Source organism: Heliconius melpomene, chromosome 13 (genome assembly GCF_056956725.1).
Source record: "Heliconius melpomene rosina isolate 202511_hmr_F chromosome 13, ASM5695672v1, whole genome shotgun sequence".
NCBI classification, from domain to species: domain Eukaryota; kingdom Metazoa; phylum Arthropoda; class Insecta; order Lepidoptera; family Nymphalidae; genus Heliconius; species Heliconius melpomene.
In genome coordinates this window covers 4,093,835-4,121,410 of record NC_140401.1, presented here as the reverse complement: position 1 = coordinate 4,121,410, position 27,576 = coordinate 4,093,835, and the positions used below count along the sequence as shown (strand labels likewise).

General features: G+C 32.6%; 1 protein-coding gene across 1 annotated transcript in view; it reads right to left on the bottom strand.

Annotated features, from left to right (window-relative positions):
• The window catches only part of Elovl7 (ELOVL fatty acid elongase 7), a 32,901-nt gene extending 6,672 nt beyond the window's left edge, over nt 1-26,229 (bottom strand). Inside the window, exons 1-6 of the mRNA XM_085196234.1 lie at nt 26,084-26,229; nt 6,448-6,593; nt 5,895-6,002; nt 5,367-5,459; nt 3,818-3,874; nt 3,326-3,431 (exon numbers count right to left, since the gene is read on the bottom strand). Of these exons, the coding sequence (XP_085052360.1) occupies nt 3,326-3,431; nt 3,818-3,874; nt 5,367-5,459; nt 5,895-6,002; nt 6,448-6,588 (505 nt within the window). The 5' untranslated portion in view covers nt 6,589-6,593; nt 26,084-26,229. The remainder of the gene's footprint in view (nt 1-3,325; nt 3,432-3,817; nt 3,875-5,366; nt 5,460-5,894; nt 6,003-6,447; nt 6,594-26,083) is intronic.
• Between the last annotated feature and the right edge of the window lie 1,347 nt (nt 26,230-27,576).

The following is a 27,576-nucleotide window of genomic DNA, read 5'->3' as shown; positions in this document are numbered from 1 at the left end:
GGATCTGTTTAGCAAGTCTTAGTCAAACATTCATTACTTCTTAGAGGTTTACCAACTTTATATAGGTACGCGGCGTACAAACATTAACATGACTTCTACTTCTTATTACGTCAAATCCTATGATAATTTGTTATACAATTGCCATAATCAAATATTATTATATATTTAAATAAAGCCCCTAATAAGCTATTTTAATGATGTTCTCATAAATTATAGTAGATTTTAAATTGATTGATGATAATGAATGAGTTGTTTGTAATAATTTTAAAAAGAACACTATTTTTATAATTTTTTTATCCCGTAGGTCACACATAGCATAGGTAGGCAGAGGGACCTTTATATATCACCTTATATATACTGAGTTGCGTGTACTCAACACGCAGAACTCAACGCCACTTTGCCTAAACAATATGAAAATATCAAATATTTCATTACCTCAAGTGGGCATCGAACCCACAACCTGTCGCGTTTACAGTCACACGCTTGTACATACCCCTTACCACGGCGGCCTTAATAATATTTAATATTGTGTATATTAAAAGTGCTTAACTGATCTAAAAGAATAGTTCTTATATTTTGAATATTTATGTCGCAAATTAAATTTCATTACTAATAATATACAGGGTGGAAGCGTCTGCGCTTCTTTTACGGGAGCAGCAAATTGGGAAAATTATTTCAAACCCATAATTAAAAACAATAATTAAGATACGTCAACAGTTTAGACGTAGGATTTTTTTTCATTTCACGATGTTTATCCATACCTGTATTTCGTGTGACGCAGTTACGCGTAGATACCAATAACGTAAACACTTACTACTACAAAAATACTACTACAGGTTAAACAACTTTGAACTTTACCACCAATACCTACGACTCGATTTCGTGAATGAGGCGTAGGCCCCTTTGATAGGTTTATATCTGCGTGCTTCGGTCCTAACAAAAGGCGTTTTATTTTACAACGTCAATTTTATAAATTATTTTGTTTAAAAAATCACCTTTTTCTTTTTTTATAAAATCTCTTTTGTTTTAATTGTATTAGGTTTTTATAGAGTAGTTAAAACTGTGGTTTCATTTAAAGTGGTGACGACAAAAACACTGTGTAAATTACTTTCGTATATTGTAAGTAGTCAATTATTTCATAAGGAAATATTATTATGAGAAGGTAAAATAAATCTAGGTTATATATATACGCTAAACTGCTTATGGAAGGTTTCTTATTACGCCTATAGTATCACAGGTTCAATATCTCACCAGGCGGTCCGCCTTGAATTTTACATCCTACATAATATGGCACTGGATAATTTTTTCCTCATTTACTTGGTTTTGTTAAAATATGAACTTAAATATATTAATATACTAAATACAAAAGAATTATTTATGTATTCGAATTTTTTTTCAGGTATTCAAGTTGCTATAACGCAATTATCTAACATGACTTGTAAAAATACAACATAAAGCTCAACGTACGATGTAAAGTTCTCAAGCACAATAAGACGGAGTCTTTGATAAAGCACTATTAAAATCTTATATATTTTTTAAGAACCTTCGAGAAAAGAAACAAAGAATATATGCGGTTATGAGAGGTAAATCATAATAAACAACTTAATCCTACGCCGTGTGTACTTACTCTGTATGTAGTATGTACACAGTATCGTGACAAGCGTACTAACGCCTTTATTTCACTTAAAAAATATAAACAGGTCCATTAAAGTAGGCTTATTTAGAATATATTATATTCTTTAAAAAACTAGTATAATAGAAAGAGTAATAAAAGAAATATTTTCGATCTAAATATTAATTAAATCTGTTTTTAATTATTAAATGAGATTCCTATATCGTGTATGTTGTAAAAAATTTTTGTCTGTAGCAATACGTAGAATATTTTAGTTTTGTATTTTTCTATTGCGAAATATTTTTTAATGTCGACTCTTCTACAAGCCTCTATTTCACTAAAGTACGTCCATCATTAAAAACCAGTATTGATTAACTGACGTCATTACTTTTTTTATGAATCGATTATAAATGCTTATTAAATGAGGAAAATAACCTCTTAATGGACCAACCTTGAAGTCATCTATCACAAACATAATTATGTTCTTATTTGTTAATCTTCACTACATCTTTATAAACATTAACTTAGGAGTGTTTTCAATATAACAGGTGAAGAAAGACAAGTAAATATTAAATAAAAAATAAATCAGCTTCACGCTTTACCCCACACACAGCAAGATAGGCAGAGGGAACATAGGGTTAAGACACTCTATTCCGTACTTTCCGTCGAATTTTTCGAGGCTTTTCATCATGTGTTGAGTACCGATACTCAACGCAGCGTGCTTTTGCCTTGGTGTCAGAGGGAAAAAAATTGAATAATAAATAATAATAATTGATTCTCTCGAGTGGGGATAGAACCCACAATCGTCGCGTTACAGTCAGTCAGTTCTGTATCCCTGCGCCAGGACTGATGCTGATCAGTAAATATTAAAATCTTAAATATATCTATTATTCATCTATTTTACATATTTTTTATTGTTATTACTAGAATTTATAGACGGCCTCCAAGCGTAAAAGTAACAAGTTGTTACTTATACGCTTCAGGGCAATTCATAAATTATATTAAAATTGCATAATTTGAAAGGCAAGTCGTGGTGCAGGCACAGGTTGTAGGTTCGATTGCGACTTTAGGAAATGAAATATTTAATTTATTTTCATTTCTTCGCACTGGTGCCAAGGCAAGAGCTGTTTTGAGTTCGCCATTCATCATGCAATGATTCGAAAATTCGGCGGAATGTAGGAGCGTCTTCACATAAGAGTTCCCTCTGCCTACCCTGCTATGTGTAGGATATGGCGGAAAGTGGGTACACTTGCATAACTTTTCGTATATTTTAGTATTGTATATAGCAAGTACTATTAAAAATATTCTAGAAACTGTTCTTCTATTTTCAAAATGCTCATATTATGTCATAAAATGTCTCGACAACATAAATATGCAAGACAGTTTCTTGTGATTATTCATGACCGGTTAGCGGAATTTGTAAAGCAAATAATTCCAAACAAAATATGTTGTCAAGAGCTCAAGCACAGTTACATCAATTTATAAATGACTCTATAAAAACATAAATTTTAAATAACTAAAATATATTTAAGTTTAGATTAAGAAAATCTATAATATCCTATATATTTTGTATCTAGAATCTTCTTGTCGTAAACAATTATAAAAATAAAAAAAAACGTTATTTTTTATTATAATTCGAGCTGTAATAGGTATATTACATTAGTTTGTGAATATTTAAGCAAAAGGACGATAAATATATCTATAAAGACTTACCTGGTGTAAATTTGACCCCGAACCAAACAGACATGGGCATAATGCCATGGTGAATGATGTGTAATTTGGAGAGTTGCTCATCTTTCTTGCGCAATACAAAGAAAAACTGGAAAAAAAAAACATTTTTAATATCAATTACGAATAAAAATTACATTATTATTACAACAAAAAATATTTTAATTATATTATTATTGACATATACTTTGTACTTCCTACAGTAATATATAAATAAGATAAAGCTAACAACAAAAAAATTATGTATTCAATTTAACAGTACTTTAAAACTTGTTATGCCTTGTTTACGCACACATTCTTATTTTTTTAAGTTTTTATTATTTTATTTAAATAGGAATCATTAATTTAAAAATATTCAATTGTTTTAAAATAAACGTATTATTCAAAAGAAAAAAAAAATGTGGGATTTAACGTTAATATTTAAAGTGATGCCAGGCAATGGCAATGAAACGTGGGTACATTACTTAAGGTACTTACTGTGTCGAAGAACTCTGTGAACTTGGAGAAGTAATACCACCAGCAGCCTCTCGCTACCTGTTCATAAAGAGAATAATTATAATTTATAAGTATAAATAATTTATAACTCTTATTTTTCTTATATCTTTATTGTATTTTTTGTGCTTTGTGCCTTGCCTGTCATAGCCCGATCCAATTAATTTTAACTATTACGAATACGAATTACTTTAAATATTTTTTGATAGCACAAAATACTGCTTTATTCATACAATTATATAGATTTTAATATGGGTATTAGCGACTATACCGATATGGATATTAAAATAATTTAAGGTAATATATTTTTTTATTTTTTTAGCTTCAGGCTATATATACCTCCTATATTGCAGGATAGTGAGAGGGAACTTTGTGTTAATACACTCCCCATTTCTCACCCGATTTTCGAGACATAGCGAGTTGAGCGGTGGAACTCAATGTCTTTTTACAAGAGAGGAAATAAAAATAATTCACTCCCTCGGCCCCAAAGTGGGAATCGAAAACCGTTGCGCTTACAGTCACACGCTGTGCCTTGCGCCAGCACGGCTCTTTGAAACTTTAAATAAATGGACTTATACTTTTTTAGAATAATAAATATGGATTTATTTTGCAATACAATAGTCACAGTTTATTTTTTTTATAGCAGTTTAAATATTAATGTAATCATTAAATCACTATTTCGTTTTTTAGGATCTTATCGTACCTTCTATACGTAATTTGAATAGTTTTTATAGCTTACACGTGACGTGATCACAAAAAAAAAGTTTTATGCCCAAATCAATATGTACGTATTTAATGAATTTAATCAATTTTTAAACAAAAAAAAACATGTTTAACATACTCCTTTATAATAATAACATATTTCGCAAAGGTATTAATTACCCTTTTTTTAAAAAATATGATTATATCAAATTATTATTTTGAAGTATTTTAGGTATAAGTAAATACTTATAACATATTATGTATGTATGTATATAGAAAACTTAAGGTGGACAGTCATAGTCGCAATAGGTTGTGGGTTCGATTCACACTCGAGGAAGAGTATTTAATATTTTCATTTCGAGGCAAAGCTCGGCGTTCAATACAAAATGCTTTGAACATTTAGCGGAAAATGGGGTGGGGGAAGAAACACAGTGTTTTAACACTAGGTTCCCTCTGCCATACACTGTTGTGAGCAGGATACAGTGTAGAGCTAAAATTTTAAAAAAAGGTATGAGGAAAACTTTAATTAGATATCTTGATCGATTTTCCTATGGCCTCTCAAATGAATATTCATATTTATTAAAAAAAATGACAAAAGCAACAAAAACAACAGGACAAAAACAATTTATTGAAGTTATTTCGTATAAAATTTGCGAAGGTAATAAGATCTAGCTTTTAATTTGAATCGGTTCGAGATCACTAAATATGATTTGTTATGTATTTATAATAGCTAATATCTATAAAAATATAGTTAGACGATTACATTACATTGTGCCCCAGCGCCATGGCTGTAGGGGTAAAGATATTAAATTAATGATTTCAAAAAGCTCACCCGCATAGCATGTGGAGACCTTGAATAATCAACGGGTTGGCAGCTAAAACTGTATTGATATCGTTTCTCCGAGAACCATCCAGCAACGAGAGCCTGCAAAACATATAAACGTATATAGAAAAACATAAATCGATTACGTACTATCAAAATATTGAAATATTCAAAACATTTACCTATTACTTTTTATAACAAAAATTAAATAAAAATGTTCTAAGTTCAAATCAACAGCACATTCTTAATTATTACCCCGGAACTGGAGCGAAGAAATGAAAGTATAAATTTTAAAATATGTTTTTTAATTCCTCGAATGGGGATCGAACCTACAACCAGTCGGCTTAAAATTACATTTTGTGCTACTGCGACTGGCCACTAGTAACAATTATTTTCCTATGATTTTAATCAATTTAATTAAAACAATTTTATTAAGCCTAAAGAAAACATCGTAGCAGATAAAAAAAAATGTAGCACAGATAATAAAATACATAATATATTGTATAACCAGTGTTGTTAACAATGACAGCTATTTACCTCATAAAACAACCAGGTGCTAAATATTACTTGAAATAGATTGTACCATATAAGCACTTGTTTCAATTCAAATGGTTTCCTATTTTTCATAAATTGGGGTCCAATAACCTGTGAAAGAGGATATAGATTAAATAATAAAATTATAATTACGAGTGCAAAATATTGCACAAAAACATAATTGTTATAAAACTTAAAAATATTTATTAAGCATATTTATTTGATTAGTAATGCACAATTTAACTAAGTTCAGTTCAAGGTAAATAAATAAAACTCAATTAGTAAATTTCGTTAATTGTTACAATCAATAATGATCGCTTATTTTAATATAAGGAAAAATAATTTTCCATGTATTAAAATACGTTATTTAAACTTCAGCCATTTTGACAAAATGTAAATGTTAAAATAATTTTGTTTTGCTGTTCTGAAAGATAAAGCGCAGCGATGAGTTACGCCACTCAACACTTAATATTTTTCAGAAAGCGGAGAACAATTAGTCCCAACACTAGTCTCTGCCTATCCTGGTATATACGTAAAAAAACAAACAAAAACTTACTTTTACTATAAATATATATGTGAGACAGATAGTAAGTGTGGGGAGGGGTGAAGACATGAGAAACCAGTCTTTCACCCTCTGGTCACTTTTGTTGTCCATCAAATCATGGTAGCCATCTACTATAGACCGTATGTACTCCATTTTCACTGAAACAACAAACAATGTGTTTTATTAATTAATAAAATAAATTAATTCTTCGATGTTAACATTTAGTTTACAATTTACATACGATATAATATAATTTTATGTTAAAAATCTATATGCGTGACTTCAAAACGACGTTCGATAGTGGTATGCCGAAATTTGGTCAATTTCTCAAGAGTCGAGTCAAGTTTATCGAATGTCAGGGTGGACTGGCTCCCTCTACGGTTACATTTTGCCAGCGAATTTACCATTCAACTTCACACATGTACCCTTGAAAATTTCATTTGCGATTCAATTAAATACATTTGATTAATTAGTATTTATTATAACAATTAATTATCATTTTCTATACGACGCAAAAACTTTCGATTGGATATTTTTGTGTATGTATGTGTAAAAAATGTCTATGCCTATGTAAAAAAATATACTATAACTAGTGGGCCCGGACGCGGCTACGCCCGCGAAAATATAAGTCTTAATAATTAAAATAAATTAAAAAATAATAATAAGTGAAGATTTATTATTAGAAAAAATATCTGAGTAACCGAAATGAACATACAAAAGAAGTAAAAGTAACTAAAGGAAATTCTTAATATTAGAAAAAGTACAAAAGTTTGCCGTGCGCGCGTACTAAACTTTTTTCTATATTAAATAACTAGTGGGCCCGGACGCGGCTACGCCCGCGAAAATATAAGCCTAAATAATTAAAATAAGTTAAATAATAATAATAAGTGGAGATTTATTATTAGAAAAAATATCTGAGTAACCGAAATGAACAAACAAAAGAAGTAAAAGTAACTAAAGGAAACTCTTAATATTAGAAAAAGTACCTAAAGTTTGCCGTGCGAGCGTACTAAACATTTTTCTATATTAAATAATAATTATTTTTTGCGAACAATATTAAATAAAATCCCAAATTATTAAAATTACGACATTTTAAGTGTATAACATCGGTAAAGACAACCGAACTGAGATAAATTAATTATATAGCAGCAAATAATTACATAAAAAATAATAGTAATTCGAAAATATATAAAAATTTACAAAACCAACAAAGTCTATCTGCCCGTTCGCGTCGGTCATACTATACCACTCGTAGGCTCAGTCGTTTGGAATCAGTGAGATCTCCTTAATTATTTATTAGAATGTTTTACAGTAAACTATAATTTCCATCAAGATGAAATGCTAAAAGTGACTATTATATTTATTTTCATAAGGATGAATATCAAATTATAGAAATCATCTAATTTTTGTTAATGTATACAAATCTATATCGGCGCGCGCCATGTATGCATTAAGCAAACTCACTTTGGGTGACGTTTTCTTAAAACAGCAAACTTTGCAAGCCGTTGCTTAGCAACGCGTAGCGACGATTGTTATTAACATGGCGGAATAAATTGCTTGTCAAATTAATTATTTTAATATATTGGTATATATCGAAAATATTACAAATATGAGAAAAAAAAGTATCCTACGTTCATCCTGGGACCCTCAATTATCTCTATATGAGTATTTTATCACAATTAAATTAGCGGTTTGGCCCTGATTGCGTAAAAGACAGACAGACAGACAGACAGACAGACAGACAGACAGACAGACAGACAGACAGACAGACAGACAGACAGACAGACAGACAGACAGACAGACAGACAGACAGACAGACAGACAGACAGTCAGACAGACAGTCAGACAGACAGACAGACAGACAGACAGACAGACAGACAGACAGACAGACAGACAGACAGACAGACAGACAGACAGACAGACAGACAGACAGACAGACAGACAGACAGACAGACAGACAGACAGACAGACAGACAGACAGACAGACAGACAGACAGACAGACAGACAGACAGACAGACAGACAGACAGACAGACAGACAGACAGACAGACAGACAGACAGACAGACAGACAGACAGACAGACAGACAGACAGACAGACAGACAGACAGACAGACAGACAGACAGACAGACAGACAGACAGACAGACAGACAGACAGACAGACAGACAGACAGACAGACAGACAGACAGACAGACAGACAGACAGACAGACAGACAGACAGACAGACAGACAGACAGACAGACAGACAGACAGACAGACAGACAGACAGACAGACAGACAGACAGACAGACAGACAGACAGACAGACAGACAGACAGACAGACAGACAGACAGACAGACAGACAGACAGACAGACAGACAGACAGACAGACAGACAGACAGACAGACAGACAGACAGACAGACAGACAGACAGACAGACAGACAGACAGACAGACAGACAGACAGACAGACAGACAGACAGACAGACAGACAGACAGACAGACAGACAGACAGACAGACAGACAGACAGACAGACAGACAGACAGACAGACAGACAGACAGACAGACAGACAGACAGACAGACAGACAGACAGACAGACAGACAGACAGACAGACAGACAGACAGACAGACAGACAGACAGACAGACAGACAGACAGACAGACAGACAGACAGACAGACAGACAGACAGACAGACAGACAGACAGACAGACAGACAGACAGACAGACAGACAGACAGACAGACAGACAGACAGACAGACAGACAGACAGACAGACAGACAGACAGACAGACAGACAGACAGACAGACAGACAGACAGACAGACAGACAGACAGACAGACAGACAGACAGACAGACAGACAGACAGACAGACAGACAGACAGACAGACAGACAGACAGACAGACAGACAGACAGACAGACAGACAGACAGACAGACAGACAGACAGACAGACAGACAGACAGACAGACAGACAGACAGACAGACAGACAGACAGACAGACAGACAGACAGACAGACAGACAGACAGACAGACAGACAGACAGACAGACAGACAGACAGACAGACAGACAGACAGACAGACAGACAGACAGACAGACAGACAGACAGACAGACAGACAGACAGACAGACAGACAGACAGACAGACAGACAGACAGACAGACAGACAGACAGACAGACAGACAGACAGACAGACAGACAGACAGACAGACAGACAGACAGACAGACAGACAGACAGACAGACAGACAGACAGACAGACAGACAGACAGACAGACAGACAGACAGACAGACAGACAGACAGACAGACAGACAGACAGACAGACAGACAGACAGACAGACAGACAGACAGACAGACAGACAGACAGACAGACAGACAGACAGACAGACAGACAGACAGACAGACAGACAGACAGACAGACAGACAGACAGACAGACAGACAGACAGACAGACAGACAGACAGACAGACAGACAGACAGACAGACAGACAGACAGACAGACAGACAGACAGACAGACAGACAGACAGACAGACAGACAGACAGACAGACAGACAGACAGACAGACAGACAGACAGACAGACAGACAGACAGACAGACAGACAGACAGACAGACAGACAGACAGACAGACAGACAGACAGACAGACAGACAGACAGACAGACAGACAGACAGACAGACAGACAGACAGACAGACAGACAGACAGACAGACAGACAGACAGACAGACAGACAGACAGACAGACAGACAGACAGACAGACAGACAGACAGACAGACAGACAGACAGACAGACAGACAGACAGACAGACAGACAGACAGACAGACAGACAGACAGACAGACAGACAGACAGACAGACAGACAGACAGACAGACAGACAGACAGACAGACAGACAGACAGACAGACAGACAGACAGACAGACAGACAGACAGACAGACAGACAGACAGACAGACAGACAGACAGACAGACAGACAGACAGACAGACAGACAGACAGACAGACAGACAGACAGACAGACAGACAGACAGACAGACAGACAGACAGACAGACAGACAGACAGACAGACAGACAGACAGACAGACAGACAGACAGACAGACAGACAGACAGACAGACAGACAGACAGACAGACAGACAGACAGACAGACAGACAGACAGACAGACAGACAGACAGACAGACAGACAGACAGACAGACAGACAGACAGACAGACAGACAGACAGACAGACAGACAGACAGACAGACAGACAGACAGACAGACAGACAGACAGACAGACAGACAGACAGACAGACAGACAGACAGACAGACAGACAGACAGACAGACAGACAGACAGACAGACAGACAGACAGACAGACAGACAGACAGACAGACAGACAGACAGACAGACAGACAGACAGACAGACAGACAGACAGACAGACAGACAGACAGACAGACAGACAGACAGACAGACAGACAGACAGACAGACAGACAGACAGACAGACAGACAGACAGACAGACAGACAGACAGACAGACAGACAGACAGACAGACAGACAGACAGACAGACAGACAGACAGACAGACAGACAGACAGACAGACAGACAGACAGACAGACAGACAGACAGACAGACAGACAGACAGACAGACAGACAGACAGACAGACAGACAGACAGACAGACAGACAGACAGACAGACAGACAGACAGACAGACAGACAGACAGACAGACAGACAGACAGACAGACAGACAGACAGACAGACAGACAGACAGACAGACAGACAGACAGACAGACAGACAGACAGACAGACAGACAGACAGACAGACAGACAGACAGACAGACAGACAGACAGACAGACAGACAGACAGACAGACAGACAGACAGACAGACAGACAGACAGACAGACAGACAGACAGACAGACAGACAGACAGACAGACAGACAGACAGACAGACAGACAGACAGACAGACAGACAGACAGACAGACAGACAGACAGACAGACAGACAGACAGACAGACAGACAGACAGACAGACAGACAGACAGACAGACAGACAGACAGACAGACAGACAGACAGACAGACAGACAGACAGACAGACAGACAGACAGACAGACAGACAGACAGACAGACAGACAGACAGACAGACAGACAGACAGACAGACAGACAGACAGACAGACAGACAGACAGACAGACAGACAGACAGACAGACAGACAGACAGACAGACAGACAGACAGACAGACAGACAGACAGACAGACAGACAGACAGACAGACAGACAGACAGACAGACAGACAGACAGACAGACAGACAGACAGACAGACAGACAGACAGACAGACAGACAGACAGACAGACAGACAGACAGACAGACAGACAGACAGACAGACAGACAGACAGACAGACAGACAGACAGACAGACAGACAGACAGACAGACAGACAGACAGACAGACAGACAGACAGACAGACAGACAGACAGACAGACAGACAGACAGACAGACAGACAGACAGACAGACAGACAGACAGACAGACAGACAGACAGACAGACAGACAGACAGACAGACAGACAGACAGACAGACAGACAGACAGACAGACAGACAGACAGACAGACAGACAGACAGACAGACAGACAGACAGACAGACAGACAGACAGACAGACAGACAGACAGACAGACAGACAGACAGACAGACAGACAGACAGACAGACAGACAGACAGACAGACAGACAGACAGACAGACAGACAGACAGACAGACAGACAGACAGACAGACAGACAGACAGACAGACAGACAGACAGACAGACAGACAGACAGACAGACAGACAGACAGACAGACAGACAGACAGACAGACAGACAGACAGACAGACAGACAGACAGACAGACAGACAGACAGACAGACAGACAGACAGACAGACAGACAGACAGACAGACAGACAGACAGACAGACAGACAGACAGACAGACAGACAGACAGACAGACAGACAGACAGACAGACAGACAGACAGACAGACAGACAGACAGACAGACAGACAGACAGACAGACAGACAGACAGACAGACAGACAGACAGACAGACAGACAGACAGACAGACAGACAGACAGACAGACAGACAGACAGACAGACAGACAGACAGACAGACAGACAGACAGACAGACAGACAGACAGACAGACAGACAGACAGACAGACAGACAGACAGACAGACAGACAGACAGACAGACAGACAGACAGACAGACAGACAGACAGACAGACAGACAGACAGACAGACAGACAGACAGACAGACAGACAGACAGACAGACAGACAGACAGACAGACAGACAGACAGACAGACAGACAGACAGACAGACAGACAGACAGACAGACAGACAGACAGACAGACAGACAGACAGACAGACAGACAGACAGACAGACAGACAGACAGACAGACAGACAGACAGACAGACAGACAGACAGACAGACAGACAGACAGACAGACAGACAGACAGACAGACAGACAGACAGACAGACAGACAGACAGACAGACAGACAGACAGACAGACAGACAGACAGACAGACAGACAGACAGACAGACAGACAGACAGACAGACAGACAGACAGACAGACAGACAGACAGACAGACAGAGTTACTTTCGAATTTATAATATAGGTATGGATAGTTATCATGAAACCGAAGCAATTTTATACAAGTTTAAGGAAATTTTTTGAAGGAGTAGTGAGTGGCACAAGGGCACGTGCGACACTAAACGCGATAGGTAGTGAGTTCGATTCCACTCGAGGAAATGAAATATTTAATATTTTCATTTCTTCGCTGTAGTGTCAAAACATTCCAACGCTTAACATGTAATGCTATCAGAATTTGGCGGAAAATGGGGAACGGACTGTCTTAAAACTAGGTTTTCTCTGTCTACTATCTACAATTACAACTTTAATACTACGACTTAGTTACGCTTGTGTACTTACGAATATGTAAAGTGAAGTGAGTGCTAAATAGACATGGGCACGATAAACATATTATTACTACTTTTGTTAGCAATTCTTTATATGTATAGAACGCGTGGTACTTTATGCTAAAATGTTTTTTTTATATATATATGTATATATAAGTTTTAAATTTATAATCCATGTTTAAATTCTTTTATATAATAATTTGATATGTTAGAGACGTGTACTTCCTGCTTTTTTGTTTATCAAAGTTCAATATAATTATACCAAGTCTATTACTTCAATACGAAAACATATTACGTTTAACAAAAAAAACTTTAATGGTAATAATAAATATTTCAAGTAATAATATATTATCTTAATTCTTTTTACTTTGCATATAACGTACTCGTATATTATATTGTCAATTTTGTTTTATTTTTTTTTCTTATTTAGCTTCACGCTGTACTTAGATAGTGTTAAGACACTCCATTATTAATTTTCCGTCGAATGCTTCGAGCATTCCGTGTTATAGGCGGAACTCAACGCCGCACTCTTGCCTTAATAGTTCATTCCCTCAAGTAGGAATCAAACCTACAACCGTCGCATTTACAGTCACAGTTCTATCTATTTTGTTTTCTTTTTCATATTTGAAAAGGCAAACATAGTGTATTCTTATTTCTTCATAGTTCAAGAGGCCATAATTATTAAAATACAGTTACATACACATGGTCAGTTTAAAAAATCATCGATGATTACATGAATTGACTATACTGTTATTGCACTCTGACCTTTTAATTACACATTTTAGTTTAAATCTAAATGAGTGAGTTCTAAGACCTTGAATGTAACTTAATCCCATATAATTATACAAACATTATTTATGCTACGTATCACTTAATAATTCAATTTTATTCTTCTTTAAATTAAGCTTTAGATTTCTTAATTTTCTACTACATTAATAAAACTGAGATATTAACGAATAGTGTACATTATAATTACGTTTGTATAACAGCTATTATATATTAGTATGGCAATAATATAAAAATATATGATATTAAAATAAAAACATATTGAAATCGATTTAAAGGAAAGACGTAACTTAGTAAAGCTATAGCTTAATACATTATAATTCAACCTTCATTATGAAATTTAACATTGTGAAAGTTGGAATTCTCAATGAATATGTTCAGCTTTTTATGACACAAATGTCCTTGAACATTAACATAATACTATCACCATTGAACTTCAATATTGGTGCCAGGGTCCGCGTTACCTAAGAGCATGTCCAACCAACTCTTGTGTGGGATAATATGAAAAACAAATTTAATATTCTGATTTCTTTAAATTATCTAAAAATAAAATACGAGCTTTTTAACTTGCTTTTTTTTATAGAAAAATATAAAATATACTATATTATTATTAAATATACAACGCAATATGTGTGCTACTAGTTTCATACCTCTAATAATAAAAATATCAATATTTTTACTTAGTTCAATAAATTACTAACTAAAGAGAAAATACACTTTATAAAAAGTGTATATGTGGGTCGCGCTGATGAAGTCATGATATATCGACTACTGTCCACTGAAACTTCCGGATATCCTCTCCACTTCCATACATATGTATATAGAATCACTCGCGCATTGTTTTGACTGAATGACGTCTCGGTGAACTAAGGTTACCACTACTCAGAAGAGCTTTAGGATTTATTTTAGCTGTATCCAGCACAGAGCCGGGTAAACAGACGGAACCTGGGAACCTAGTTTTAAGACACCTCGTTCGCCAAACGGCACTCCTGCGCCACGACTGGTTTCGCTTATCAATTATAATATATTGAGATTTATTAGTGCTTAAGTTGTACGATTTCCAGCCCTAAGCAGAACTTCCATGCAGCAGTTTTATTACGCATTGACAGCAGGCGAGCGAGGTGTTGCATACACACGACGTAAGATTAGGCTGCTGGTAGGGAGCCGTGAGCGATGGCCCTGTGTTTCCCTAACGCTATGACCATGACATTACTCCAAACTGGACGATAATAACTAGTGCATACATACGTTTGGTCGCTATATCACTGTTTGAAATAGTGTTCGGTTTAAGTTTTTATGTAAATAACCACTTTTTGGGCCTCTTTACAGTCTTAATATTACTAAACTAGATGTGATGTCATTCATCACAATATCTTTTATTCCCGCCATTTTATTAAAAGAATATGCGCGAATTGACATGTATGTATATTTGCATTTCTTAAGATAATTATTAAGAGGATAAGCGAAATTACCAACTCCCCATTATTTTTTTACCGTGACAGATGTTTTAAATTATTTTTTTTTATTGCTAAAAGTGGAGTGGCGAGCATTGGGGGAGGCCTATGTCCAGCAGTGGACCTTCAAAGGCTGATGGATGGATGATTGCTAAAAATATCTTGTAAGCGACTTGAAAGCGATTTAGAAATACGGACATAAATTACTTATATGAACTGTGAATCCCCGTGAGTCAGACCTAACGTTAGCATTTTTATTTCTTAATACGACGTATCATGTAATTAGATTGCAATAACAAAAGAAATATAAAAACCAGGTATAATATACAGGTTCTGTGGAAAATTACAAATGGCCGATCAGGATAAACCTGTTTAAACTTCAATATACTTTTTATTTATTCTTTACTTTTTAGTTCTACTTTATTTTATATTTTACTTCACCTAATATTCATAAAAAATGTGTTAATCCATTTTTTATTCGCACTAAATATTTTTATGTATTTGTAAATCGTTAATAATATACTTACATATAATATATATTTAAATATATACTTAATACTGTATCGTGATATAAAATGTATATTTTTTTATTAAAACATAAACCTATATAATTATAAGTAGACGGCACGTGGCAAATAGTTTAATACAATCTTAAAGGAAAAAATATACCTCGAATTGTAAAATTAAGAAAAAAATTGTATAATGTATAATAAAGTAAATGAATATAAGTTAGTAATTATGTTGAAATAAATCAAGATATAGAGCAGATTAATTCATAAAGTCTTATTAATGTTAAACGTCAAAAAGCCACTCTTACTATAGATGTATTTGAGATTAGCAACTACAAGTAGTTAATAAATGAAATACGGATTTCGGACATTTATGCATGCATTAGTTAATCATTTTATTAATAGAACATTAACTTAACTTCGTAAAGCATTTATTGTCTCTAATTAGCATTATAAAAGTTAAATTCAAAAAACATTCATTTAAATTTAAAATAAGTTCTTTTACATATAAATAATCCTATTCTCTTTTATTGACGTCTTCGTTGATCAGGGGCACAAGACAGGGTACGACTGAAAAGATGAGTGTGGATTCGATATTAAATATTTATTTCTCCATAGTGGGCTTTGGTGAAAGAAATATTGAATATTTTCATTTCTGCGCTCTGGTAATGAGGCAAGTTTACCAAGTTCCCTCTGCTTACCCTGCTATTAACCAGACACAGCGTGACGCTAAAAAACAATTATGCATATTAAACATACAGCAATAAATTCATAATTTATGCTCTCGTGCACGATTTATAGTGTAAATAAATTATGCCATAATACTATTTACTTTTATATTTTGTTCACATTGTCCATATAACTATGTATTTGTTGAATGCAGTCTATGATAGTGACGTGATTGCCCATTTTCTAATATAATTAACCCATCCATATTTAAAGTTACGTTAGTTATATTACCTTATAACATAGAGGCGAAGGGGCAAGAAGTGTAACTGTAAACGCGACTCGTTGTCGGTTCGATCCCCACTCGAGGCAATGAAATATTTAAAAAAAATGCCGCAATTCCTCCAGAATACGGCGAAAAGTGAGGAACAGAGTGTCTGAACTCTGTGGGCCTCTGTCTACACCATACAGCATGAAGCTGATATAATTTAATTTAATTTTTATACTTATAACATAGGGTCCATACTTTGCTCCATAAGTTGGAATAATAACAATGCGTACGACCGCCCACGTATAACTAATGTACGAGTATGTTTACATGTAACTGTTGATAAATAGTTAATCGATCTCGTCTAGAATACAAAAGGCCATTAATGTGTCGTCTATATTTATTTTTCTTTGAACAAGCACTCATAGTCACTCATAATATATTTTACGTTAGTTACCTATAATGTTAACCGTATTGCTACGCCACTAAATATACTATATAATATAATAACAATAATAAATAAATATATCTACTTTATAGCACATTAAAAAATATGTTTTAACAAAAACACCGACTCCTTTAATTTCAACCTGATTCCATAATCAGAACCTAACCAAACTTCCATCAAACTACCCTTGAAATATGTCCTTTCCAATTAAAAAAAAGAATCATTGAGATCGGTTGGCGTGATATAGAGTTATTAGTCCATTTGTCGCTCACATACCTAATGCAAATTTAAGACCTATTAATTTTTTTTTATTTGCAAACTCTTTGCTACAAAAACTAAATAGAAATAAAAAAGCGAAAACCTTTGAAAATTGAAAAAAAAAATTGAGAAACTTTGTTATCATTGTTTACTTTTTGTCTCACGCCCAAATGAATAGACTATAACTAAAATATTACAAAGTATGTAGGCTTATTGTGAAATTAAAAAAATGTTATTGTGGCTACTAATATCACCATTAAAAATAATAATACCTGTTGCTATTTATTATTTTTAATATTTATCCATTGTAATATTCCAAAATTTCTATTAATTAATTATAATTAATCTCGTATTATTTAAGGCTAAATATTTACGCGTGAAAAACTATTTCATGTGTATATATATATACAATAATAAAAATATTTAAATATCAAAATTACAAAAACTGAAATATGAGAGAAAATACAACGTAATCTTTACATCTACCAACATAACCTATATGTCAAATTTACGTGTCTGTCTGTTTTTCTTCGTCTTTCCGTTTTATTCGGGCTAATCTCTGGAACAGCTAAACTGGGACACCATTTTAGCTTGTGATGGGACTTTTACTGGAATATATAGAAGTTTTCAGAGTAAGATAAACTATTTTTTATCTCAGAATACCCCGGGATCGGAATTAACGATTAAAAATAAATAAAATCTCAAATGATTTAAATTACAATTTTAAAGTATGCACCAGAACAGATAATCATACCTAAATATCCAACTAATGTCCAATAAACAATAGTACAAGCGGGCGAAGCCACGCGGGGGCCGCTAGTATTGTATATAATTGATGCTTCTCCCCTCCCACTGCATATTGTTACGTACATATGTATCAGGCATTTGGCATTATTATCAGGTTTTTTTTATTATAACAAGACTCATCATGATAGTAAAAACAAAGTCATCCAGTATTTGACTGTTTGGCAAGATTAAATAGATATACTAGGATATCTCCTCGTTGCCTTGCTTATTTAGCTAAGCTAGATATTTAGAATTTTGAAGCTAGATATTTTGAATTCCACAAAAATCGCACAAATAATCTTATACTCAAAATCTATACTTATAATAAAACTGTAACTCATCATTATTTATACATGGAAGGTATATGCGAAATTCTATTATTCGGGACGTTTATTAATATAATACTTAGAATAAAATTTTGTGTTTTATCGAATTCGCTGAAACTTTAGCTTTTAATGTATATATGTTGATATATGTTAATATTGTGTGATCACAAAAGCAATTTAGATGAGAAAATTGATAATTGTGTTGAACGAGCGGACGAAGCCGCGAGCGGGTTGCTAGTAGAAAATAAAATTCATAATGCCTTTGAAAAATATTCTAAACATATTTTAAACAATCGTAGAAGGTTTAGATATATATACTCGTTTCTATATTTAAAATAGAGTTTTATGTAAATAATGATGCGCTAACAATATTAGCAAGTCATTATGTGGATAAGAAATTAATATACACATATTAATTTATAAAATTAGGTACGACATACCTTTACACGCGTCCTTCGTGTGGTATATCTATCACCCACTATTTAAGGAAAAAAATATATGTACATATATATCATTAGCATCATTTTTATCCTGTATTTCCATAAATATCCTCAAATGAAATTATTATTTAATTAAAATTATTGCGGTTGCTTATGTTTTTATCAGAAACCATCCTTTAAACCAACGTGGCTTATAGCTTCTCTTCTTTCGTCCGCCAAATAGGAATAATTGTAATATCTGACATTGTTGAATTCAAATTATTTTATTTTTCATATTGTTATATATCTTATGTGATCAATTATTAACAGCGGCTGTGGCTTGATAATGTACAAAGTTTTTATAATAAGAATATACTTATTCAAAGGGCGCAGGACCGGACGGAGTGGCGAGAATTAGGGGAGGCCTATGTCCAGCAGTGGACGTTGAAAGGCTGATGGATGGATGGATGATACTTATTCGTAGGTAGCAAATCATAGGCTCTACCTATTAGATAGAAATACTATATAGTATTTATATGGATTTATTTTATTGTTAGTAAATAGCAAATAATTTAAATGTTAACACTGATCTACTGTTTAACTTATGTGTTTTTTTTTCAGTGATTATCATTTACTTGCTAAAAATAGTCAGTTATCATTTGATGTATAAATAAGTTATGTATTTCATATAAGGATGGAATAGTATTACACAATTTTATATAAGTATATAAAGTTATTTTTAATATATAAAAAATACGAGAGAACCAACTGACAGGTAAATACGCGTTGATGTAGTAATATAGTAGTGTGTGTTACTTTTATTTTATTAAATTAATATATTTTTAAGCATTATTAAAAAAAACTGAAAAACCTTCTTTACATAAATAAAACTGTGCCAAATTTCACACTTCTGCGTCCGAGTAATTTTCGTAAAAAGGTACATTTTTTTTGTTTTATATATTATTAATATATAGATAATAATATTAAAAGTTACCTGACTTTTCCTACACTAAGAAAAATAAATATAAAAGAATAACAAAAATGAGTAAGCCTTTTAAGAATCTGTACGATGCAATGCAGGAAGTTCTACGAATGCTAACGTTACAGATTTAAATGCAAATATCAATATATTACAGATACTTGTGTAATGTGGCCCTTCATTGGAAGTAAATATAGTTAAGTTAAAAATTATACAATTTGACAATTGAAAATAACTATAATCTATAATTTCTTACAAATATTTGTGATATCTTATAAATGTCTGCATTTTATAGATAAGTATGATTGCCTATGACCATTTTACATATATAATTATTATATCTAATAATAAATAACTCTCACCTTATTAGAGGTGTAATGTTTAATATTAATATTTTTTCTAAGTTGCTAAAGATCATTAATGTACAAGGGATGATTATTATAAACGTAACTATCTCAAAATCAATGATTTAATAATATATTATTAATATAAATATAAATTTATATATATAAAATAATATGAATTTAAAAATGTTGAATTAACTATGTACTTGTATAATTTAATTTTTCTATTTAGTGCAACCCTAGAACTATATACCTACTATAAGTCCATGCTGGCATTTGACATTGAACATAAAATTAAATATGACATAAATGTGTGCTACATAATACTTACAAAGAAATTATTAAAACCAACTCTGTAGTTTAATATTTTTCGAAAATATATCGTACAACCACAAATTAAGAGTCACGTAAAGCCGACATATATAATATGAGAAAGCCCTAATCAACTTCACCTCGAAACCTCTCAAAAGTTATTATTATTATATTAACTCATTTTGCGAACATTCAGTTTTTCCAGAAAACTAATTATGTGATATTTTGTCAGTATATTTCCCAAAAAAACGTGTCGACTATTATTATTAACTCATTTTTAATAAAATACGTTTGTTGTTATTTCAAAGTATCCATTTTATTAGTAAAAAACAAACGAACAATCGATATTGTAATTTTATAATTACTTTAGTTCCTATAATTATCAAGCACAAGCTTTACATGTTTTTTATAAAAACAGGTATTTTCCTGCCAAGTTTTTGAAGTCTTCATCACGATTTTAAGAAAAACCCATGGAAATAATTATTACTTTGGTCGTAATTATAGAGTAAAATTGTCTCAGCGATCTCATTTGCAAGCTTACAAAACAATGTAATAAACTAAATTATTATTATAAAACGCAGCAATTGCGACATTAAGGTACCACAAAACGGATTCACTATTAGACATTTAGTAATGAACGGATGCTATGAAAATATTTAAGAGACCGTAATCTTGGATTTTTTATTCTTTTACCCGACTGCCAAAGAAGTGTTGTGTTTTTAGCGCGTATGTATGTTAATATGTATGTCCGTTCCTCCGCTCCCTTTTAACTGTTAAACCAGTGAACCAATTTAGATAAATGATACGTTGGGTTTATCTTGATAGCGAGAGTATATTTTGTTTACAAAATTAATTTTAGTTTATGCTGTCGAATGGTATTGATTTGTATAATTTCAGTTAAATTTTGAATGATATAAATATCTCAATAATTATATAAAATAAGTTTTTATATTTTTTTAACATTTAACAAGAGCGAAAATTAATTGTACAGTGTCTACTATATATAAATATACCTATGTGGTATACGAATGTAATGCATTCTTTATAATATATATGCATAGAGTCATTGCTCTTCAACACGTTCATAATGTAAATATCCATGCAAAGTAACATATAATAAAATCAGTATTTTATTATAGGTAAGCTAACGTTTATTAATAAACAATCCTATTTACCGAGTGTAGAAATTCAAATGGGTACAGATTCTGTATTCTGCCATACTTAGGTCCAACTATATAAAAACTGGGCCTCAAACTGTTATTCTTTTGTTTTAAATTAATATTCAGTTTATTCTTACTATCCAGTGCAACCACGGCGTGCGATGTTAATTAAAATGCTACTTGTTTTCAATATTTATTTTCTTAAATTGTATGCCATAACAATAAATACCAGAGTCAAATGACGCAATATAAATTGTTCAATGACAAAGATAAATATTATTTCTACATTATATATTATAAGTGTAATAACCAATTAAAATGAGCAAATAATTACTGAAATGTTGATTTTAGGATACAACGATATTACGCAATCAGAAAGTCTTCCGTGTACTTGATATTTGTAAGACACAAAAAGGAGTTAAAAAAAAATATAAACTAAAAGAATATAGCGGTGATATTATGATATGGAAATAATTTTGACATTGTGTCAAAATTATTTCCATATTTTATTTCAGATTAAATAAATTTTATATACTAATAAAATAAACAAAGTTGTAAGTGTGTATGCGACCTATATGTATATAATATAACGATGCATAGGTTCCACTTCGTTGCTCTCCTTTCGGCCGGGAAAGTAAATGGCTCGGATGGAACCTTGGTGGCCTTTTACACAAATAAAGTAGTAAAAATTTAAAAAAGGAAATAATCATTTTCTTTCCATTCAAAGTATTAGTAAACACTTCTGGTCTCAGATATGTACACTGCAGAATTAGCTACAGCTTTTGGAACACAGTTTACAGTTACAGTTTGAAAGTGGGTTTTGTATATTAATAAATAATAGTCATTACTTATTGATACTAAAAATATCCTATGCAATTTGCTGTTTCATATTACTACTTAATTAATACATACATATCACCAAAATTATTTATTAATTGATTACAACAATATTTTAAAATATAATAACTCTTAATAACGTAACGTACATAATATTAAAATAAGAAAAAAAATAAAAAAGTGACTCCACAAAAAAAAAATTTATTAGTAGATTTATGTTTCGCTTAATTATACACCGCCCATCTTTCGTAGTATCTATGAAACCTTGTACCGAATAAGTCCGTGTGAAACTAATATATTATTTTGAATATACAAATTGGCCAATGATTTTAGTAAAAGTATTAGAGCATTAAAGCCTTCGTTAATTGCGAAAACAATGTTACCCATACCATGTTGCTTTGATTTTACCATATATTTAATTCTAATTAGATGTATTTTAGAATTTTAATTATTTTTTTTTGTAATTGTAATATATATCTACATATTTTTATTGAGGATTGGATCTAAGTTCTCTTTATTCTATCACACGGCGGGATAAACGTCACGCTGCTTTTTTTATTCCGTTTTATATAGTAGGTTCCGTTTTATAATCCTACAACGATGTTTGATTAGAAATATTTGTGTTGGTATATCGAGGTCAATAGTCACTAATTTCATATTTTTAATAAATTACGATGCAATAGTAAGTTGACCTCGTAAAAAAAAATTGTGATTTTGGGTAATACAAATTAATCTGGTTTTTAAATAATTTTTACTCGTAGGTATATGCTTTAATTTTTATAACCTCCACACATTATCTTATATATTATAAATTTGTAATAAATTTATATTTATTTCTCAAGAATTAATAAATGAAAATTGGACAGTTCCATCAAGTTTACAGTTTATATTAAATTTAATAGATAATAAAATCTTACGGTACAGTTTCATTTATGCATCAATTGCAAAATCTAGCTAAAGTTCAAATTCTTTATTATCATTGTTATGGCCACTTCTATAATAAATACTGTATGATTAATTCGATGTTGACAAAAATTAAAGGCCTTTTTTTACATTTTTAAAGTGTAATGTTATTCCACACTTAGAAATTTAAAACAGTATTAAATATCTATATATTTTTTAAACGATTATAAAAGGTTGTTTTGCTTTATTGGATACAGAAAATTGTTACAATTAATTATCGAAAAAATTAAAGTATGAAATAACAAATTTTATTTATATTATCTGGATTTATAATTAATTCTGTACTCAATGCACATTTCTATAAGTAAAAAGTCCATGATAATATAAGCAAATGCTTTAAATACAAGATAGTGAATCTCAGCAAGACCATCAAGAAAAGCTAGCTCTCGACATAAATTTACATTCCAAAGCGCGTTCTTGTTTGAAGGACACTGAACAAACACTATAGAAAATCATAGAGCACGTTATAAAGAAAATTATATGAACTACAGATGGCCCTTTCGATACTTTCACATAGCACTAGTTTGGAATTCGCTACGTTTTCCTTTAGACATCTTCATTTCTAGGCATCATTTGCAAAAAGGTCACAGCTAACTCTACACTTGGAAAAAAAAGGAAAATTTAACGAGCGCCAACAACTATGAATATATAATATCGCTACTTCTTCCTTAATTGTTATATTTGATAACGAGTAGAATAATAATAACAAAAGTAGGTGTTGCCAATTCTATACAAAACTACCTGGCAGGTTATTATTTGTTATAGATAGATTTTAAAATATAATCTGCACAATATTTTTTGCTATCATTAACCTAATTATAGTATTGGTATTATTGAATCAAATATATATTGTTAAATATGTTTTTAAGCTTACTTTTTAAGTAACATTTTGTAAATACCTACCTACGTAGGTACTACAATTTACATATATTATTATTTATATTAATTACGTTTTGGGCAGGTATCTTAAACTTTTTAAAATAAAATTAAAATGAAGTGAACCTAAAACTAAAATCAAGTTCAAATGAATAAATAAAAAAGTTGTTGAGCAAGCATAAAGTTTCCTAATGGTGTCCTCACGATGAAACCGGATTAAAATAATGTTTTTATAACCAATAAAGTTTTACCGCGTGTATATACCAAAATTATAATCTTTAGAGGCATATTTTGCGATCTTTTATATACTATAGACGAAATAATATACCATATGTTTTTTAAAAATCATATACTTTGACAACCAACCAACCTATCTAATAAGTATTATAATACTTCAAATATATATTTTTGCGCAATCAACGGTATCTAGATCTTAATAATAATTAATGTTTCGTAAAAATAAAGTGCGGATGTAAACTTTATCCTTCACTAGAAGTAAAGAAATGATGTCAATGTAAAACCTACTTTTATTTATCGGCTACACAACATTTTAGGAAAAATTAATATATAGAATTATAAATCAAATTAATCAGCTTCACACTGTATCCCGCATACAGCAGGGTAGGCAGAGGGAACCTAGTGGTGAGACACTCCATTCCCACTTTCTGCCGAAAAATTCCGAATATATAGAATTATTCTCTGTTGAATCACAATACGATGTAAAATATTCACAAAGGTCGACTATTGTTTTTTTTCTTTTGCAAATTTATTATCTTTCACATACTACATATATGTAAATATCTAGTTAAATAGATTATTCTGGAACAATGTGGATAATAAATGTTTCTTTATATTCCGATACTAAACATACGCTAAGTAGATATACGCTTATGATTGCGGTCTCAGAACTTGTAATTAATTAATGAAATATTTTATCCTGCAGAATACTCGAGCAAAATAATTGAAATTCTTAAGTAAAAACAATTTCTTAGCATTGACTTATATACAAGGTAAAAGTAACGATATAATTACACCGTATTAATTATTATTTATTGGAATATTATTAAGCTAATTACAAAAACTATGAATTGTTAAGTTCGTTTAACAATTCTTTTGCTATTTACACTGTAGGAAAAAATCGCAGATTTATTTGCATATTGAAACTGTTACACTTTTGTTTAATTTTTGATTTAAAATGCTGTTTGTCATAATTATTTTGAAAAATTAATTTTGAAAAAAAAAAACATCTATAAGTACATCTATAAGTATAAGTATATTAAAAATATAAAACTATATATTGTAAAAATGTAACATTTATAGTACTTAAATATTTGAAATTTTAAATATTATCAAATATGTCACTTACCCAAAAATATATGACACTAAATAAACACTTATCCACTAAATTTATTTTATTTAAGGTGTTCCCAAATTATTTTTTTAAATAAAATATTGCTACGACAGTGCGCAAGTCACTCGCGGATAAACTTGCAATGTGCGCGAGAGCCTCTATCGACCGTCTATATATGTCGATCACTGTGACGTCACACGGCACGATAATACTATTTATCATTAAAACATAAAAACGTGCTATATCTATTCGGAGAGTCTATTATCTGTCCCATATTATCTCATCAAATTATCCATCTTATATAATTTTTTTAAAAATTAAATCAGCTTCACGCTGTATCCCGCAAACAGCGGGGTAGGCAGAGGGAACTTCGTGTTAAGGCACTTTGCACAGAATTCTGGATGCATTGCGTGTTGGGTGGCGAACTCAACGCCGTGCTTTGTGTTGACACCAGAGCGAAGAAATGAAAATATAAATTTAAATAAATATTTGATTTTCTCGAGTGGGGATCGAACCCACAACTAGTCGATTTTGCAACACACTTTGTGCCCCTGCGCCATGATTGGCCTCTATAAAAATATTGAGCTTAATATATTTTTAGGTAAAAATATATATTTTTTTTCAAATGTACCACTTATTTCATTTGTTCTATTATCTTACCTTACTTTAAAATATCAAAAGCTTTGTCTTACGCGCCTGAATGCGAATTCAGGCTTAGACCATTATTTTCTCTCATTTTTTTCACTTATTTTGTTTATGTTCGAAATTATCTGCATAAATTTATAATCATTTAATTTTCCTTATGATTTTCTTTTGTTTAGTAGGTAATACTCTTGTTGTACATATAGGTAGGTAATGTGTTTTATATGTTCAAATAAGTTTTAAGTCTAATTAATAACCTTTTTCAATCCTGCTAAAATCTATACTAATATAATAAAGCGGAAGAGTTTGTTTGTTTGTTTGTTTGAACGCTAAGATCTCTGGATCTACTGGTCCGATTTACTATGTTTTTGTTTTGTATGAAAGCTGCATTCTTCAGAAGTGCTATAGGCTATATAACATTACATTATACATATATACTAATATATTAAAATACTTTCTAATTTGACATGCAATTTATTCTGCCATGTTAATAACAACCGTCGCGTCGCTACGCAACCGTTACCGCGACATTTTGACATTAATCCTTATGAAAATAAATATAATAGTCACTTTTAGCATTTCATCTAGATTGAAATTATAGTTTACTGTATAACATTCTAATAAATAATTAAGGAGATGTCACTGATTCAAAATGACCTAGCCTTCGGGCGGCACAATATGAGTATGACCGACGCGGAAATATTCATATAATTCAAGCAGGCGTAGCCGCGTCCAGGTCCACTAGTATAGGTATAATAACAAAATATTGCATGATATTTCTAAACGGAAATAACATGTGCACGACACTTTTTGCTTATTAATCAAACAGCCAAATGTTACGTTCTGAGATTCAAAGAGCACGATCT